Here is a 19,960-nt window from a genome sequence, read left to right as displayed (position 1 = left end):
GAGTAAGTACATAATAACGTGGCTAATTAAAAAATTAGAATTAATTAACCTTTTCAAAAAAAGTAGCCCATTTTAGTGCCCCAGGTAAATATTCAACTAATTAAAGTAAAAATAGGGCAAGAAACAAGCTATTATTTGCAAATGCATGTTTTGTGCAACGGGGGCTCCTTCAGCGCCATTCCAAGCTGTTAAATAATTATATATTTAGGACACACTGCCTACATCAAAATTGGTATGAAAACATATGGAAAATCTGACAACGTACCACAGTGCAGTTAATTATTAATCACAGCATCTCAGCTATTTCACTCCTTTACCTTTTTTTAAAAAAAATGAGGGGGGGGGAGAACAATCGTATTAAGGACTAATCATCAGCCCCGTTTTTCTTCGTTTTTTGTGGAAACCAGGATCACATTAACACATTTTAAAATTGTTAGCACCATTCAGCGACGCAAATTCCACAGCCCTGGGGCTGTCACAAGCCCCCCCGTTCATCTCTCGAGATCACAGGCTGCTCAGCAGTCGAAGTACTATAGAATCCTAACGCACAACATGACAGAGAGGGATTGTACACCGAAGGGACAAAATGTACCTTCCCTTTGCACTGTGTGTTTTGTGCTTCCGCCTCACTCACAAAGTTCTGCTTGCCACCAGCGCCACCATTTTGTCTTCCTGTAGAGCACACTTACTTATTTCCCCATTGATAGTGACTCACGCACTTTAGTGGCCTTCTGATTTTGGGAGGTGGGAGTCCATTTTGCCTCCTCTCCCCTTGCTGCCTAAAGCTCATTTAAAAAGGTAAAGGGACCCCTGACCATTAGGTCCAGTCGTGGCCGACTCTGGGGTTGCGGTGCTCATCTCGCTTTATTAGCCAAGGGAGCCGTACAGCTTCTAGGTCATGTGGCCAGCAGAAACACCGTTTACCTTCCCACCGGAACGGTACCTATTTATCTACTTGCACTTTGACGTGCTTTCGAACTGCTAGGTTGGCAGGAGCAGGGACCAAACAACGGGAGCTCACCCCGCCGCAGGGATTCGAACCGCCGACTTTCTGATCGGCAAGTCCTAGGCTCTGTGCTTTAACCCACAGCGCCACCCACGTCCAAAGCTCATTTACTTCATCTTATAAAACTTGATGGGAGATATTAGCAACTGTATCTGCTCCCAATTGCACAGTCAGCTTTGATTTCTTTATCCCATTAGAATACGAGGCAGGAGTGCGACCTACGTGGAGCTAAAGAACAAATCTTATTATGGCGGATGGTTGGGTGCATGGAAGTAGGACAGACATTATCTGCTCACATGCATACTTCCCAGCCTTCTGGGATGCCTGCTGGCCGACACTATTCCATCTATGGTTGGGAGTATTGTGTCTTGCCCCTGCAAGCACTTTTAACAGCAATACACTAGCTCATGTTCTTACACAGAGCCTAATTTTTTTACTGTAAACGCGTCAGGACTGGTAGTGATTTCTGCTTAAATATAACACCCTCCTGAGCATTTCAGCTTCCAATCAGGCATGGAACCTGGACAAGTGATGCAGATACCTTGATGAAGTTGAGGGTTCAGATCTGGCCAGTGCATCAATATGAGGCCACCTGAGAGAAGGTGGCATGATAATAATAAGCAGAGACATCACCTTGCCGACAAAGGTCTGTATAGTTAAAGCTATGGTTTTCCCAGTAGTGATGTATGGAAGTGAGAGCTGGACCATAAAGAAGGCTGATCGCCGAAGAATTGATGCTTTTGAATTATGGTGCTGGAGGAGACTCTTGAGAGTCCTATGGACTGCAAGAAGATCAAACCGATCCATTCTGAAGGAAATCAGCCCTGAGTGCTCACTAGAAGGACAGATCCTGAAGTTGAGGCTCCAATACTTTGGCCACCTCATGAGAAGAGAAGACTCCCTGGAAAAGACCCTGATGTTGGGAAAGATGGAGGGCACAAGGAGAAGGGGACGACAGAGGACGAGATGGTTGGATAGTGTTCTCGAAGCTACCAGCATGAGCTTGACCAAACTGAGAGAGGCAGTGGAAGACAGGAGTGCCTGGCGTGCTCTGGTCCAGGGGGTCACGAAGAGTCGGACACGACTAAATGACTAAACAACAACAACAACAATAATCTCAAATTATTTTAACTTCCTAGAGATTTATTGCTCAACAACCAACTTGGCTTGGGAAATTGTGGAGTCATCCTGTGACTGGACAGGCCCAAGTGGGAAAGGTCCTAGATCAGAATGTAGACACAATCAATGGAGATAACGTGTAACACCCTGGAGAAAGCAGCCAACTAGAAAACCTCCCTTAGTGTATCTCAAAAGGTTTTCAACCTTTTTGTGTCCACAGCTCCCTTGACCAACTACATTCTTTCTGTGGCACCCATGTGGGGCTCTGGAGCCCAGTTATGCCACCCCTCGCCTGCAGAGCTGGCAGCCTCTCGCCCTTTTCCAAACACCCACCCTTGTGGAGTGTTCCCTCAGCCTCCTCTCTCATTGGGAGTCCTCTGGGCAGCTGCAGCTGTCACCGCTGGTCTCTGAGCTGTCCCACAGGGTCTTGGGAAGCACCCAACGGGTACCATTCATCAGCCCACGGGTACCATTTGCCTTGGGGAGTTTGCAGCCAGGGCTGCTGCAACAGACAGCTGTGCAAGCCTTTGGGAGGCAGAAGGCATCAGAGAAGGGAGGGAAAGAAAGAGGGAAAGAGGCCAGTGTTGCCCACGGCACCCCTGACCATCATTCAAAGCACCCCAGGGTGCCACACGGCACACTGGCTGAAAACCACTGGTGTATCTCATTAGTGTTTTTGGCTTGAGTAAAAAGGTAAAGGGAACCCTGACCATTAGATGCAGTCGTGGCCGACTCTGGGGTTGCAGTGCTCATCTCGCTTTATTGGCCGAGGGAGCCGGCATACAACTTCCGGGTCATGTGGCCAGCATGACTAAGCCGCTTCTGGTGAACCAGAGCAGCGCACGGAAACGCCGTTTACCTTCCCGCCGGAGCCGTACCTATTTATCTACTTGCACTTTGACGTGCTTTCGAACTGCTAGGTTGGCAGGAGCAGGGACCGAGCAACAGGAGCTCACCCTATTGTGGGGATTCGAACCGCCGACCCTCTGATCGGCAAGTTCTAGGCTCTGTGGTTTAACCCACAGTGCCACCCGCGTCCCTTGAAGTACCTTTTCAGTTAAGATACGCTGCTTTAAAAACATTCAGAACACCTATCAGGAGTGAACACAGACCAATGACACCAAAAGGTATGGGAAACTGCCCTACAAGAAAAGTTAAACCAACTTAAATGAGCATGGGGACAAGCAAAGGAGGATACAGTGGTACCTCGGGTTACAGACGCTTCAGGTTACAGACTCCGCTAACCCAAAAATAGTACCTCGGGTTAAGAACTTTGCTTCAGGATGAGAACAGAAATCGTGCTCCAGCGGCGCAGCAGCAGCGGGAGGCCCCATTAGCTAAAGTGGTGCTTCAGGTTAAGAACAGTTTCAGGTTAAGAACGGACCTCCAGAATGAATTACCGTATTTTTTGCACCATAACACTCACTTTTTTCCTCCTAGAAAGTAAGGGGAAATGTCTGTGCGTGTTATGGAGGGAATGCCTACGGGTGGCATGCCTATGGATTTTCCTCCTCTAAAAACTACGTGCGTGTTATGGTCGGGTGCGTGTTATAGAGCGAAAAATACGGTAAGTTCTTAACCTGAGGTACCACTGTATATAAGCAAAGGTTATATCCAGACCTACTCCCTTTGCAGATAGGACGCAGATTCTGGTATCATTACTGGCTCAAAGTCAAGCTATTTCACCAAGCATTTTCTTCTTCTTTTTTGCCATGGCATGTCAGAGACCGTGTGGCGGTGCCAGTTGTATGTACTGGTGTCCCCAAAGTGATCCCTAAAGAGAAGCTAAAGAGGTGATCACCTTAGGGCCACCAAATTTCTGAAAGGGTTTCAATATTTCGTGGTGAAAGGCCCATTGAAAACATGAGTAAAGAGTTCATTCCAAAGCAAAGTATATAACAAGAGTCCATATGGCTACATTTGGCAACACAGCTTAATTTTCCAAGTGAATAAGGTGTGAGGGAAGAATTGTGTGGGTCTGTCATTGTCATTTCAGAGATTATTTCCATTGGAAAACTGCAAACACACACACACACCTAGTGCATATAAATTGCAACAGGTCATTTTTCATTCTTACGGAAAAGGCCAAGAAAAACCAGAAATCCAAAGTCAAAAGGAAAAAAAAATAGTGTTTTATTAACTACCACACTGTTATAATACATTTTAAACGTACAATAAGGTAGCCTTTAAATTTGAGGTGGTTTGAACAAATAAACAGATTCCCAAATGTTTGTAAATAGTGAACAGGTGTTAATTATTGTTCTTTTCCTTTTCCTTGTAAAATGGGTAGCGCACTTACAGACTGGCTATGCAAATTATGTGTGTACATTTTTTTTCTATTATTGAAAATATAAACAGTAATTAAAAAATAAAAAAGAATTCAGCGTAATAAAAAACATATATGTTTATCACTTAAATGTACTGGATACATACAATTTAAGGAAGAAGCATAAAGGAAAGATGTGGACATTTAAATGTAGAGCTAACCAAAAGCTTGGCAGAAGAAAGCGTTGTAAAAACCCTTATTTCACTATTGACTAATATTAATATAGTTTGGAGTATTGTCCCTGTAGGACTGATTTCTATTATTTGCATATGTTTGTTTTTTAACTGGAAATTTACATGATGGCTTTTAAGGCCCTGGCAGACAGATGTTTTTAGAGACAAGATTAGATAAAAACCAATGTTGAAACAGACACCCCTTAGTTTTTGGTCCTCCAATATTCAAGAAAAGGGCACCTTTAATTTTTGCTTCACCACCCAAAATGCTGCAACCTATTTTCTTTTAAGCCTTTGAATAATTTTAAATATTGGTTATATTGTCCAAATTAGTTACTGAAAGAATATTAACAATACATTATTTTGGCAAAATTAAACCTTTAAACATGGCTTTTCAACAGGATTTAAAAGGTAACTATCCCTAGAGTTCCATGTTAAAATGTACTTCTCAAAATCTTACGAGAGTTATGCTTAAAATATTGTACATAGTTAACCTAATTAAAATAATTAGCTTCAAAATGACAACTTGATGAGCTAAGTAAAGCCTATACAATGAAACATTTGCTTGGAAACTTGATTTGTCAGTTATGCATAATAAAAATTCCAGTCATCAAGAAAATTACAAAATTTCTTTCTTTATCATAACATGATTTCTTTCACCAATCAACTTTTATCTTACAATAGATAAATACCAACATGTTCTCATTTTTACACTAAACCACAAAGGATTGATGCATTTGATTAGACTACCATTTCCATCGTTAAATTTATTTTTTATACAAGTTGGTAAAATTTAATCTCTTCTAGATTCCAAAAGTACCTACAAAACCCATGCAATTTTACCATTTTAATATACTATGGAATATCATACAAAGTAAGGCATTTCAGTGTCATGTATAACCAAGTTACTGTCAATCCAAAAATTTTTGCACATCAATAAAAAGATATCTAAGAACTTAGGAACAATATTCTTCTCACTACTGTATAAAAATAACCACAATTAATAGGTATCTTGTGTAATATTTATTCCATTGTCTCGTTTCCAGAAACAGTAACAAGCTGTAAAGGTATTTCAGCGTTGGTAAGAATATCTTGATTGCTGGTGCCAGAAGTGTTAACAGTCCCTATCCCTGAAACAGAACCTTGTTGAATATTAGCAAGGATAAGCGTTGTTCCGCCCGCAGTAATCAAAGTATCCTCCGGCGTTGCTTCTACCGAGGCCAGCACTGTACTGCTAGCGTGAATAGCCTTTTTATTTTGATGCGTTTTAATATGTTTGGCAAGATGGTCACTTCTCATGAAGCGCTTTGAACATTCTGGGCAGACGAACTTCTTTTCACCTGTTGAAAACATAAAAGTCAGAAGCTAACACACAAAATAACGTTGAACACATTGTAGCCAAAAGGCTCCAGCTTATTTCAGAACAGATTTGCTTCTTGGGTTGAAAACTGTGCACCGATCTAAATGCACTGTTGCAAAAAGGAAGCGACGGCAGGCTAAATTTTGACAGGCAGTCAGATGTTAGCAGCAGTGCTTACATGCCATATTTTAATCTGGATTGGTGTTTTGCTCTCCCTCCCCATCCCTGCTGACAGGTGCGAGTCACACAGAGTAAGCGAAGTGAACTCTTTATTTGAAAAACAGGATCTGCACAGGGGTGCCAGGTCTTGCCCCATGAGGCAGTTGTGTAGAAGAAGAGGAGTTTGGATTTGATATCCCGCTTTATCACTACCCGAAGGAGTCTCAAAGCGGCTAACAATCTCCTCTCCCTTCCTCCCCCACAACAAACACTCTGTGAGGTGAGTGAGGCTGAGAGACTTCAGAGAAGTGTGACTAGCCCAAGGTCACCCAGCAGCTGCATGTGGAGGAACAGGGAAGCGAACCCGGTTCACCAGATTACGAGTCCACCGCTCTTAACCACTACACCACACTAGTGTAGACTGAAGGTCCTGCTGCCTAAGTTCCCTCTTCTCCAGGGTTTTCCCTAAGCAATCTGAGATGGTGCTTGCATGACCCTAATTTATTCTCCGCCCTCTTCATGCCTCTCCTGGTTCTGGGACACTAGCAGGGACGGGAGCCTCTTCACCAGCCAGACTCATCTCTGCCTCTTGGCCTCCCTCATCCCACTTTCCTGTTTCAGCTTCTGCCTCTGATTCCGGACTGCTCTCTGCCACAGACTCCCCCTGCTCACTAAGCCCTGTTGCCACTCCAGCTTCCGACACCTCCTCCTCCCAGACTTCTCCCTCTGACCACTCATGGTCATCCCACCACCAATCCCCTGGGACTCTGAGCCGTCTTCCCTTGGGGGTTCTCCAGAGGGTTCCTCCACACCATTCCTCTGCATCCAACCAGTCCACGATATCCGCGCCCTCAAAAGGAGCAAACAAACAATTGTAAAGACGCCAAACGTTGGTAACCTGTATGTGTCCTCCTGTGCCGCTGTAGCTCATCGCTGCGGGTGAACCTTTTCCCACAGAACATCCAAGTACAAATGAACGGACGCTCTCCAGAATGCCAGCGAAGGTGAGCTCTCAGGTGCGATGTCTTCCCGTACACCTTCCCGCAGCCAGGTATGTGACAGATGTGCTGTTTCTTCTTCCCCAGATTGGTGCCTCTGTTAAAATACGAACCGACACAAAAGTTCCTCAGCTCAGGCAGACGCATAGGGACAGTTTGCTGAACTGTAAAGAGGCGCATTCCAAACATCTTGGTACACACATTTACAGGGATCAATGGCTCAGAAGCCGCAGGAGCTGTCGCCGCTGAAACCGAGAATCGTAACACAAGCCACACCCCTCAGTCAGTCATTTGTCCGCTCGCACTGAAAAGTACCAGAAGCATGCATTCCCCACAGCTACAGGTGCTGAAATTAATGAGCTCCCTCACTTTCGCCTCATTTATTTTAAAGACATTTACCACGCGGGAAGTCAAGGAGTGCGTACCTTCCACCCCCTTCTTTACAATTAGGACAGGTGCAAGCGACTCTTCGCAATCTCTTCCCTTCTTGATGTGGCTGGTCCCCTTCTTCGTCCACCACCTGCACTCTCAAATGTGTCAGATCATTGGTATTCAGTGTAGAATCACCACCAAGCTGCCATTCTTCTGGATCAGGCTCCTCTTCTTTAATCCTGATATCTAAGGAGAAGAAACACAGGGATTAGTTATCTGGCCTATTAAAAACCAAAGGAAGCAACACATAATGATCTCATCCTTTAACGTACTTAGCACTATGGGCACGCCAGTTAAAAAGTCAGGTGCTTTTACTACCTGCCATTGTCATGGCTATCTACACCCCTGTTGCCCAGTCTGCATTTAAGAGTCACGATGATGAGCCACAGGTTTCAGATCACCAATACGGAGAAGTTTCACAACACCATTAAAAGTTCTTTCTGACGGGGGGAGGAAATACATGCTATATATGCACACCATATTTGACTTGCTGTAAAGGTTCTTAAGCCACCCAATATGAAATTATCAGGAAAAAACTGTTAATTATTTGCACATAAATGCCTTTTGTTGAAAGCAGAATGGAAATTCAAAAAGGCTGAAAGAAAGTTTCAAGAATGCTTGTTTAAAGCAACCCTGCAAATTGCTCTTTCCAACATCTATGGGATGTGAACACAACTGAAGTGGGACTGTCTCTGCCCAAACAGATGTTTTATACAACACAGCATTTCAAAAGTAATAATAATAATAATAATAATAATAATAATAATAATAATAATTTTTATTTATACCCCGCCCTCCCCAGCCAAGTACATGATTTCAAATTGACTGACGTATGCAAGCAAAATCACAAACTGCAGATATCCTGAAATTAGATCGAAGTCGTCGTCTTGAATCAGTACTTGCAGCAGCAAGGATTTCTGGGTTCCAGGGAACAGAGTTAGAAACTCAGATATATAAGCTAGGCACCAAATGGCTCCTTAAACCAAGGTTGCAGTCACCAAAACAGTATGTCTAGTTAACATTTTTGGGCAAGACGGCAAATACTTTTCAATGACTGTGACTGGTTATCAGTTAAACATCTGGCTAGTTTAGAAGACAACCTTGAGCTAAGTTAAGAACTTTGAGAACTTAAAGAAGAGTGTGTGTGTGTGTGTGTGTGTGTGTGTGTGTGTGTGTGTAGGCCTATTCCTATCTCTTTTTCTTAATGGTGACATGGACCATACATAATGTAAGAATATTCACAATTGTGAGCAGGGCAGGGGGGAGCTGTAAGTGAAGACAAGCTACAACAATTAACTATAACGCTCCCTGCTCCTGCTCAGGCTGCACAGAAAAAGCATTTTGGTTCCTGAAATTCATTCCAATTGTGCAGATAAAATACAACTGATAGAATTCTACAGGATGGGGTATTAGTGTGTGAAAACAAATCAAGATCCAATGAACCGCCCAGGCATGCTCCTCCAGTTGGTGGTGCCCAGGCATCTTCACTTGGTTGCAAGTGGCAGACAGTCAGATGCAAAATGCTCCTGGCGCCTGGCTAATTTCTAACACTGGTAGGGAGTGCAGGGAAATGCCAGAAGCCAAGCTAGCTAAATATGAAATCGCTACTTCCTGGGAAGATACGGCCAAAGCAAAGCTGCCTCTATGGTTGTGGCACTCGCGCTGGTAAAAGAAAGGGTAACTTGCATGCATGCAAAGTTTGCTCCTTGCTTCCTATATACTTCTTGTGCCTGGCGTTTTCTGTTTAGCACCTGTTCAATTCCTCCCTGCTAACTGAAGATTCAGAACCACGTTAAACCCCAGCTTAAGGCTTTATCAGCGATGATTGTGGGGTTGAGCTCTACTTCTTTCCTGACTCTGCACCGTGGAGTTGGGGAAGAAGTGAAGATTGAACTAATGCCCATCCAATCCACGACAAAGCCAAACATGGGAAAGTTATGCTGTTGTTACTCCTAACGAAGAACAATAATGTAGATGCCAGTAGCAGGTTTTTGGTTGTGACAATGCCTAGATTTTTCAACCCAAAAGGCTTTTTAAAATCTCACTGACAAACCCAGGCTGTTCCCCTTACTTGCATTTATAAGCAGTAAGATAGCCGTGAGACTATTTTTTGTCTATCACCAATCATATTTACCACTAGCCTCAGATGCAGCTTCCTTGATAATGCACTCTCTGCCATTAAATGTCAGTTGCTTAATAAGTTACTTTCTGCAACTCAAAGCTGCTGAAAGTTTGAAAAGCACTCAGAAATAAAAATCATCCTAAGAGTACTGCTAATTTATGGTACCATTTGCTAGCAAATGGCCTGCAAATAGAATTCCAAGAAGAAAAATTACAAACTGACAAGAAACCAAGTCCAAGAAAAAGAAGCAGCAATAATTTTGGGGAGGGGCGAGAGATAATATAATTGTTACAGGCATTTGTTTGGTAAACATATGGCAAACGGGTTCACCTCAATCTGTTACCTAGAGAGGCAACCAATGCTAATAATCTTCCTGTTTGTATGTTTGGTTTTGAAACCAAAACTTCCAGATATGGTTCAAAAACCAGATACTCGGGCTGTTTCTTCTGCAGTGCAATTCTATATACTGAGAAGGAAGTTCCATTTTATTCAATGGGGCTTAACTACCAGAGGTAAAGGTAAAGGGACCCCTGACCATTAGGTCCAGTCGTGACCGACTCTGGGGTTGCGGCGCTCATCTCACTTTATTGGCCATGTGGCCAGCATGACTAAGCCACTTCTGGCGAACCAGAGCAGCACACGGAAACGCCGTTTACCTTCCCGCCGGAGCGGTACCTATTTATCTACTTGCTCTTTGCCGTGCTTTCGAACTGCTAGGTTGGCAGGAGCAGGGACCAAGGAACGGGAACTCACCCCATCACGGGAATTCAAACCGCCAACCTTCTGATCGGCAAGTCCTAGGCTCTGTGATTTAACCCACAGCGCCACCCGCGTCCTGAGAAGGGTGCACTAAATTGTGGTTTAACCCACAATTTAACCCACAGTGCCACCCGCGTCCCGAGAAGGGTGCACTAAATAACTACCAGAGAAGGGTGCACTAAATTGCAGTCTTAGATGTGCCAACAGAAGTCCTCATGTAGGGACCTAAAGTGTGCTAGTTTCTGATTTTCTCTTCGTGGGACAGTTCCTCACAAGACATTGCATTTCGAACATGGCCAAAGAAAGCAAAGAACTGTTGCTCTATCTCCTGAATTTGCCTTAACGCCAGGTACAAACTACTGATATATGGCTACCCCCCATAGCCCTGTAAATAAAGGGAAAGTCATAATGTGTCTTGTTCCATTTATCGTTTGAAATATAAGAGTGATTCAGATAAGCCGTAGCTCAATAAAAGTTAAAAGTATTGATCAGGGGAAGAGACAAAGCAGGTTTCAAACTAGACCAATTAGGTAAAATTGCAGTTTGCTCCTATGCAAGTGGGTGCAGAAATACTATTCTAGAGGCAAAAAACCATTTTTCCTCCTCAATTTGTTAAATATTATTAAGAAAATTCTGGAGATGCACTATTAGTGCGGGCAAACAGCTGGGACCCAAAATATAGCAATCCTAGGCACACACACCAGGCTTTTGAAACTTATCTTCTGACTGCAGCTGTTTGTTTGTGCTGATTCAAATAACGAGGAGGACCTGAAGTTTCAGGGGGTGGTTTTCCAGATGCCACGGAAGTATAAAGAGAGGCTCATCCTGTGTGGCTCGAAATCCGCTTGCACAACAAACATCTGTACATTTATCACATACTACGGCCACGCTCATTTATTTCGCAGTTTATACTTTGGGGGTCAAGGCAAATCCAGGAGATAAGAGCGGCCATTCTTTAAAACTTCATTGCTTTATTTGGCCAGGGTCCCAAAGTATGCATGCACTGAAGTTTCCCATGGGACCAGAACAGAATGTAGCATGTTGGGAGGGGCTATAGAGGCAAGGGAAAAACCAGCAACTGCTCTGGAAGCATCTTGGAGGCATATATGAACCTTGCCATTTATTTCACCTTCTCAGCTGTCTATTTGTCTGTCTGTCTGTCTGTCTGTCTGTCTGTCTATCTATCTATTTATAAAAAGGCTAGATCTTTCAATCACTAGTAAAAGTTGTGCTTCTCAGAAGGTAGAACTTGCAAGTGATGCAGACGGAAACAGGCAACGCGAAGTCTAGTGTCGCTCCTCGTGCCTATCAAGCCGTTTTCTTGCTCGGACAGCCTGCGTAGACTTTTGAGTCGCCCCTTTGCTTTACAGGCAATTCTTCTGGTAAAATTTAGCCTTACCGCTGTTATCTCGTGGCCTTATGATGTCCTGGCTCAGATTTTTCAAAAGATTAAACTGAAAGGAGAATTTCACTAGGTGTTGCTTATTTTCATAGTGCTGCAGAGATCCTGTCCAACGATTCCCTCCATACCTTACTCTTAAAAGTACTGGTACTCTCTTTAGATTTGGACCTGGCAATGCTACACATCTTGGGCTCCCTGTTCCATGTTGCTCTCTTGCCTATGGACTACCTAGAAATAACTCAAAGCCACAGCAGTACCTAGGCCCCATATAAGCCCAACTTTGAATATAGCCTTTTTCCCCCAGCCTTATGTCTCTACTAAATATTATTGTAGCCCTTTAACATTCTTTTTTTATAATTAAAACAGGCCCCCAAATAATAATCACTTCCTACCATGCCAAATGGGCTCTTCACATTTTGCTTTCTGCATTTGAGGGCAACTCCTAAGAAATCTGGGACGCGGGTGGCACTGTGGGTAAAAGCCTCAGTGCCTAGGGCTTGCCGATAGAAAGGTCAGCGGTTCGAATCCCCGCGGCGGGGTGCGCTCCCGTTGTTCGGTCCCAGCGCCTGCCAACCTAGCAGTTCGAAAGCACTCCCGGGTGCAAGTAGATACAGTGGTGCCCCGCAAGACGAATGCCTCGCAAGACGAAAAACTCGCTAGACGAAAGGGTTTTCCATTTTTTGAGTCGTTCCGCAAGACGAATTTCCCTATGGGCTTGCTTCGCAAGACGAAACGTCTTGCGAGTTCTTCCGAGTTTGTTCCCTTTTTCTTAAAGCCGCTAAGCCGTTAATAGCCGCTAAGCCGCTAATAGCCGCTAATAGCCGCTAAGCCGCTAATAGCCGTGCTTCGCAAGACGAAAAAACCGCAAGACGAAGAGACTCGCGGAACGGATTAATTTCGTCTTGCGAGGCACCACTGTAAATAGGGACCGCTTACTAGCGGGAAGGTAAACGGCGTTTCCGTGTGCGGCTCTGGCTCGCCAGAGCAGCGATGTCACGCTGGCCACGTGACCCGGAAGTGTCTCCGGACAGTGCTGGCCCCCGGACTCTTGAGTGAGATGGGCACACAACCCTAGAGTCTGTCAAGACTGGCCCGTACGGGCAGGGGTACCTTTACCTTTACCTTAGAAATCTAGGGCTGTATTCACTTACAAATCCTAAATAGATGTATGACAGAGGAGTTTAGTGAATAGGTGGGTGCAGAAGGTTCAGACCTATAGGTAAATCTATAGCATAACTGATAAAATTGTGTTTGTCTTGAGAAAATAAAGACAATTTGAAATTAAACAAAACATTGTATATTTTTAAACAGTCCCTATTCTGTGGAAGTAGGATCTATACTTGTGAGGTTCTAAATCACAGAAATTTCCAAATCCAGAACTGGGAAACAGATGGCAAATCAGGGAACCCCATGCAAAAATAAATGTCAAATGTCCATGCAAGTGACTGATTTGAATTAAGCATTGAACTGAACATTTATACCTTTCCAGGGTTAGTTTGGTCAACAACTGAGCAAGTAATTTAGATAATTAACTATGACTGTATAACCCTTAACTGGGCAGGATGGGAAGGAAGGAAGCTACGGTTGGTGACAATGTTTACCCTCGTCAATGGAAGTTATGTAAAGCTGAACCAAGACTTGACAATAATGAATGATTTAAGCCAGGCTGATCACAAGACCACCGACAATTCAGTACAGTAATGCTTCCTTTGATTGGCTAAAGGCAGCCAAGAACGCTTTCCTATCAATAATATAGTGTCTCCTGATAGCCCGTTTCCAGCTCATTTCTGGAAAAAGACTTCATCCCAATAGCTTATGGTGTCTGATCCAAGACTGGCACAGAAGCACCCACAGTTGCTACTGGAGGAGCTGTAGCATAAGGGGAGAAAAGTGCCCCACTTATGCTAGCGTTAGGGGCTGCACAGTATTACAGTCTTGATCAAAGGATTAATTTCAATCAGTCTGATCTGCTACAGAGGATTTTCGACTATTTCCGCCCCGTGCAAACTAAAGAGTTGGAGGACTCTCCAGAGCAACATGGGAGGTGATGCTCAAGACTGCAGGAGAAATCAATGAAAATTATTTCCTCCAACTTCCTCAAGTGTGAGCCTACTCTTGATTGGAGAGCCTTCTACGACTGAATAAGGCCTTCCATTTTTTTCGAAAGGGCACATCTTGATCCAACCCAATGTGCACATTTCATTCTTAGATAGATCAAAGAGTGAGACAGTTTGCAATTCTTTCCATTTGTTTTAACCCTGATTAGCGTTCTTGTTAGAGGGACGCTGGTGGCGCTGTGGGTTAAACCACAGAGCCTAGGACTTGCCGATCAGAAGGTCGGCGGTTCGAATCCCCGTGATGGGGTGAGCTCCCGTTGCTCGGTCCCTGCTCCTGCCAACCTAGCAGTTCGAAAGCATGTCCAAGTGTAAGTAGATAAATAGGTACCGCTCCGGTGGGAAGGTAAACGGCGTTTCCGTGCGCTGCTCTGGTTCGCCAGAAGCGGCTTAGTCGTGCTGGCCACATGACCCGGAAGCTGTACACCGGCTCCCTCGGCCAATAAAGCGAGATGAGCGCCACAACGCCAGAGTCGGCCACGACTGGACCCAACAGTCAGGGGTCCCTTTACCTTTACCTAGAGTTCTCGTTTCAATTTTCCACCCAGAAACAGCTCTATTATTGCCTGTTATTGCTCCAGGAATAAATACTTACACAGGACAATAATCAAGCAAACAGCAATGTGCAAAGGGGTAGGGAAGAGATTAACATTTCATTTGTAGAAAAAAATATTTACACCACTAATAATTTCGGGTTAGCTTAGTTCTTATCTCTATACTAGTGCTGGGGGCATCAACATGACACGGGGAGGGGGGCACACAAACCAAGGCCTTTCCTTGTGCCCACAGCATCCCTTTCTTGTGCCACTTTAAATCTCCTGGCTTAGTCACAGGTAAGCTTTTGCTCTTCACCTGTGATGTCCCCTCCCCTCCAAAACATCCCTTATGCCACAATACAATTAGGCTTGAAAGGAGCCTTCTTTCCCTAGCTTTCTCTTTCACACACCTCTGTCCAAAACGCCCCCCAATGCCAAAAATTTCACATGAAAAAAGCATTTTTATTGGTTGCAATGGGCTTTATAAAAACCTAATTGTTGCAGTGGGGCATCTTCCTGGAGTTTATAAATGGGGATGGGGAGTTACACCCCGCCCCGCCCCCGCCCCCCGCAAGTTGTGCTCTGCAGGACATTCACTTCGCATTAGGCCTGAAAAAAGCTAAAATACTTTGTTCAAATCTAACTGCTGGGAGTTGGGGGGAGAGAGAAAGAGCATATGGCGCGCATGCCAGCATTGTTGCAGGGTGAGCATGTCTGTGCCGCTGCAGTGCGTATGCATGTTTGGTGCCCATGGCAGTTTCTTAGGTTTCCTGCTACATCGCACCAGGGAAATCATCCTTATTCTGTATTTTGAAATTCGTTTTCAAAGCAGTTAATTCAATATGGAAAGGAATGACCACATTTCCCAACTACCACTTAATCAGGCTATTTGTTTTGCCTATCCAAAAAAAGAGGTGGCTCTGACATAAAACACTACTAAATCTAGTACAGTTGTTAAAGAAAACACTACAGACTATCCTCGTAACTGCAGCTGGTTTATGTGGCAAAGGGATATCCAACATTAACTCAGCACTGAACTTCCGTAAATGATCTAAGTGTTTTACCGATATATGTTTGCTAGGCACCTGCAGAGAATTCCAAATTCTACCTATCTGTGCATATCCAGGCCAATAGCTATGCTGTTAGATGGAATTCAGAAGAAACGGCTTTAACTTAAGTGCATGCAAGGGCTGGATTATGCCCAGTGGTTAGCTTGTTTTAACTTTCTTTATATAAATTAATGGCTTTGTAACATTCTGCAGAGTTTCGAAAGTGGTTTGCCACTTGGCACTGGGGGTGGGCAGGGGATGCTAATCTAGAAACACAAACCTGGGTTCCACTGGACATGTCTTTCTCTTTGGATCCTGGCTACTATTTACATATGCAAGGTAAAACAAGAGCCACAAATCAACAAGGGGTTCATTTCTTCGTATTTAACGATCTTCAGCCTCTAACTGAATTCTCAAGGGGGTGTGGGTTATGTAAGGCGTGCAACTCAGTTCATAAGGTTACTGAGAATTTGTACAGTATTCATTTCTCTGGGTTGTATCTAATTGTGTCGTGGAAGGAGTAAGCGTCTTTGACCTAGCAGAGACCCCAGTGAACAGAAGGGGGTGGCAAACTACAGTGGTACCTCGGGTTACATACGCTTCAGGTTACAGAGTCCGCTAACCCAGAAATAGTGCTTCAGGTTAATAATTTGCTTCAAGATGAGAACAGAAATTGTGCTCTGGTGGCGCGGCGGCAGCAGGAGGCCCCATGAGCTAAAGTGGTGCTTCAGGTTAAGAACAGTTTCAGGTTAAGAACGGACCTCTGGAATGAATTAAGTACTTAACCTGAGGTACCACTGTATACCAATTTCTCCTTCAGTCTTCCAAATCACCTTCCTCTAATCCCCCCCCCCCAAAGCAAATTTGGGGGAGGGCAGAGAAGCTGAAGGGAAGGGGAAAAGAGAACTGGTAAATGAATCCCCTCCTTCTATTAGCCCAGGGCTTCTCAAACTTGGGTCTGCGGCTGCTTTTGGACTACAACTCCCAGCATCCCTAGCTAGCGGAACCAATGGTCAGGGATGACGGGAGTTGTAGTCCAACAACAGCTTCAGACCCAAGTCTGAGAAACACGGCAATTAGCAAAAACATTCACTGGATGGAGAGGAACGAATAGATTCCACTCTTCAACTGCAAGAAATTTTTCTCTCTGCTTATCAAATTGGAATGTCAGTGGCACTGGCAAGAGTAATTGATTTGCTCCCACGCTTAACCCAAATTATTTTGCCGCTGTACTAAAAACCAAGAAACTGAATTGTACTTTTGTCAAAACTCAAACCTTCGATCAGTAAATGAACCCATTAACCACCAGTATTTCCTTCTGGATTTAACACCTTCTTCCTTGTACAATTCTTTGGATTCAAAATTTACACTACAATTTGCACTGCTCTTGCTTAATGTAGTACTGTCGACGGAAAAAACTGCAGTCTGAACCCATGCTTCAAAATTTGCATATAGGCTCTGGTACAAGTTTTGGCCGAAGTGTTCTGTAAAAGCCAGCAACAAGTATTGCAAAGTTTGAGTCTCAGCAACTCTTCTGATATCAGGCTCATTTTCAAAACACGTCAAAGTTGCTCCACAAATCAGTAGAGCAGCTAAGTTATATGGCAGATGCTAAACTGGAAACAAAATAGCATCATTTGTATTGTTTAGCCCAATTGATCTTCATCCGTCAAAACTTGTCCAAGGTTTTTTGAAACACGGCCTCTGTACTACAAGCCAACAAACAACTAACCTTATCCGTGTTGTCTTGCCATTGTTATAGATCTATTAAAATGTACTTCATACAATTAGATTTATAAAGTAAGTTACTAAACCATGGGAGGCATTCAATTATATTCACTGGTGGGCAAAAGGGTACTTGCAGTTTCTCTTCTTCCCCCTCCAGCCCCCATTGGTCCCCCATAACCTCTTATAGAGGGTTCCTCAACTCCTCTGGAGAAACCCTGGTGCATCAGCAGAAGCCCACTCACACTCACGTTGCATCTCATCTCTGACATTTATAATCATTTGAAACAAAGTTCAGAAAAACGAATTTCAGACATCGCAGATAGCGATATAACCAGTTTAAGGAGGGCAAACTAGAACTTGACATTTCAGAAAGTGAACTATTCCCAGCTGTTGCAAATGTATTTCTTGGGAGAATAGCAGCACAAAGTCCTGTATACTTCCATGAACCCCCCAAAAATATTGTGAACGCTTATCAATGTTAAAAGCATTAAAGGGACTAGTTTCACAAAGACGCGTTATAATGATATAAATACCTGCAGGACTGTCGGCATTTTCTCCTGAGTGCAGCTGAATGCCACCAGAATCTATGGAATTTATTGTAACTGTCTGTAGATTTGGCAACTGAGCAGTACTTAGGCTAACAGGAGTCGAAGTCAAGCCCCCGCTTGCTGCAACTTGACCCAGAGTGAGCGTCTGCACAGGGGTCAACGTTATTTGTTGGCCAGGGGCATTCTGCAGCTGCAAGTTCTGCAAGTTCTGCACTCCTTGAACTTGAAACGTCTGCCAGGTTATCTGCCCAGATGGGGTCACTGTCTGCGCCTGGATTAAAAACGTCCCAGGGTTCAACTGAAGCTGAAGATTCTGCAAAGCCTGTTGCGATATCCCTTGGCCAGCTTGCACCCCGTGGATTGTCTGCTGCGCAATACCTTGTACAATTTGGGCTTGACTGGTTGTTTGCTGAGACTCCTGAAGCTGTATGTGCTGCACAATAGGCTGTGCTGTGGAGACCTGAATATTCTGAGCCTGGGTCTCTTCCGAGACAGATGTTTGGATATAATTTCCCTGAAGATCAGAACTGTGTACTTGCCCAGTATTAGTAGACAGGCTGTTTGCATTCTGCTCCAATATACTGGTACTGTCTATAGTTACAGGCAGTTGTGATGAAGAAGATGTTGGCACAAACAAGTCTGTATCGGTGGTGGTTTCCGTCATTTCAGGAGAAACCTGCTCAGCAGTCCTATCAGAAGTGTCCGAACTATCCATCGCCTGTGAAGTACTTATCAAATGCCCGTCGGCGTTAATGCCTGCAGTCATGGTTTGAGAACCACTTAGTCCCAGAGAATCTAGATCAACACTATTGATGGGAACAAAAGCAATATTTCCCGGCAGTCCAAGAGGAACGTTAGCAACCACCTGTGCTTGCCCAGGGAAAGACGAACTGCCAATGGTAACCCCTTGGACTTGGCCAGTCTGTGACAATATATTCTGAATATTACTAGAAGATGTTCCAGAGGCAATGATGGTTTGATTGGAGCCAGGAATGATTTGAATTTGACCGGTTTCTTGATTTACACTACCGTTGTCAGAAGAGGCTGCAAAACCCAGCTGAACTTGCTGACCATCAGCTGTCTGAATCTGGGGTATCACTTGATACTGGACACTGGGCACTGCGCCGTTTGACGAATCCGATCCAGATGCAACAGAAAATATCTGTTGATTCTGCAAACTCTGTAGGGGAAGAACATATTGCCCACTTGAAGTTACTGTGGCAGTCCCCGGGATCTGTACTATATTGCCAGCTTCATCTTTGATGGTTGTTGGCGTAGCAGACAGCACCTCCCATCTATTTGGAGTTCCTGCTAACTGTACAGATGACAAATCCCCTGCCTGAACAGAAGGGAAAAGAACAGAAAATCAAGACGTGTAGATTTTACATGTTAGATTACATCAAACTGTAAATCAATACATTGCAAACATACATGCGATTTACAACTTCCATGCAGCCTGGACTTAAATGCACTTAGAACTCATTTACCTCAATAGGCCTGAACACACACAGCTCTGTGCTGCATTGTGGCCTTTACCCACCATTTCAACATACTGTTACATTAGTCTAGTACACTGAAGGTTAATCGCCGGACAATCAACGGTTGAAAAACATCAAGAAACTCACGTCAAGTATTTTATCTTTTCGACACCGGATCTTCCAATGCTAATTCATTATGCTGATCTTTGATAAAACCATTCTAACAATTTAAGTCCCCGCCATACTCCAATAAATGTGTCATACATGAATTTTAGGTTGGCTGCTATGACAATACGCACACACACACACACAGAGACTTCAGTTCTCATGGTCAAAAGCATATTTTGCATGCATACAATATTTCCCCATTACTGTCCTCCAGCCACACCTCCTTGAACTGAGCTGGGTGACCCTCTACAGAGCCCTTAGAGTCAAGGGCTACACAAAAAGAACTAATATATATATATATATTTGATCCAAATAGGGAAAAGCCATTTATAGTATACTCGATAAGAAACAATAAGTGTTGAAATTTTGATATATAACCTTATTTTCACATTGTTAGCGCCTGCTAATTCCTAGATGCTTTACGGGAGCAATTGTATCCTGTGTGGGCCTCCTTGTCGCAGTGGCAGAAAGCTCAGCTGCCAT

The 19,960-nt window shown here is 44.0% G+C and overlaps 1 protein-coding gene across 3 annotated transcripts in view; it reads right to left on the bottom strand.

Annotated features, from left to right (window-relative positions):
* Positions 1-4,234: 4,234 nt before the first annotated feature.
* Positions 4,235-19,960, bottom strand: part of SP3 (Sp3 transcription factor) — a 26,843-nt gene continuing 11,117 nt past the window's right edge. For all 3 annotated transcript variants that reach the window (XM_028749451.2, XM_077916952.1, XM_028749445.2), the window contains 4 exons: positions 17,817-19,170; positions 7,567-7,759; positions 7,042-7,238; positions 4,235-5,964 (listed from right to left, as the gene is read on the bottom strand). In XM_028749451.2, coding sequence (XP_028605284.2) covers positions 5,648-5,964; positions 7,042-7,238; positions 7,567-7,759; positions 17,817-19,170 — 2,061 coding nt within the window. In that variant the 3' untranslated portion in view covers positions 4,235-5,647. The remainder of the gene's footprint in view (positions 5,965-7,041; positions 7,239-7,566; positions 7,760-17,816; positions 19,171-19,960) is intronic.

This window comes from Podarcis muralis, chromosome 1 (assembly GCF_964188315.1).
Source record: "Podarcis muralis chromosome 1, rPodMur119.hap1.1, whole genome shotgun sequence".
Classification (NCBI taxonomy): domain Eukaryota; kingdom Metazoa; phylum Chordata; class Lepidosauria; order Squamata; family Lacertidae; genus Podarcis; species Podarcis muralis.
Note: the sequence above shows the minus strand (reverse complement) of the source record. Positions and strands in the feature narration are given on the sequence as shown.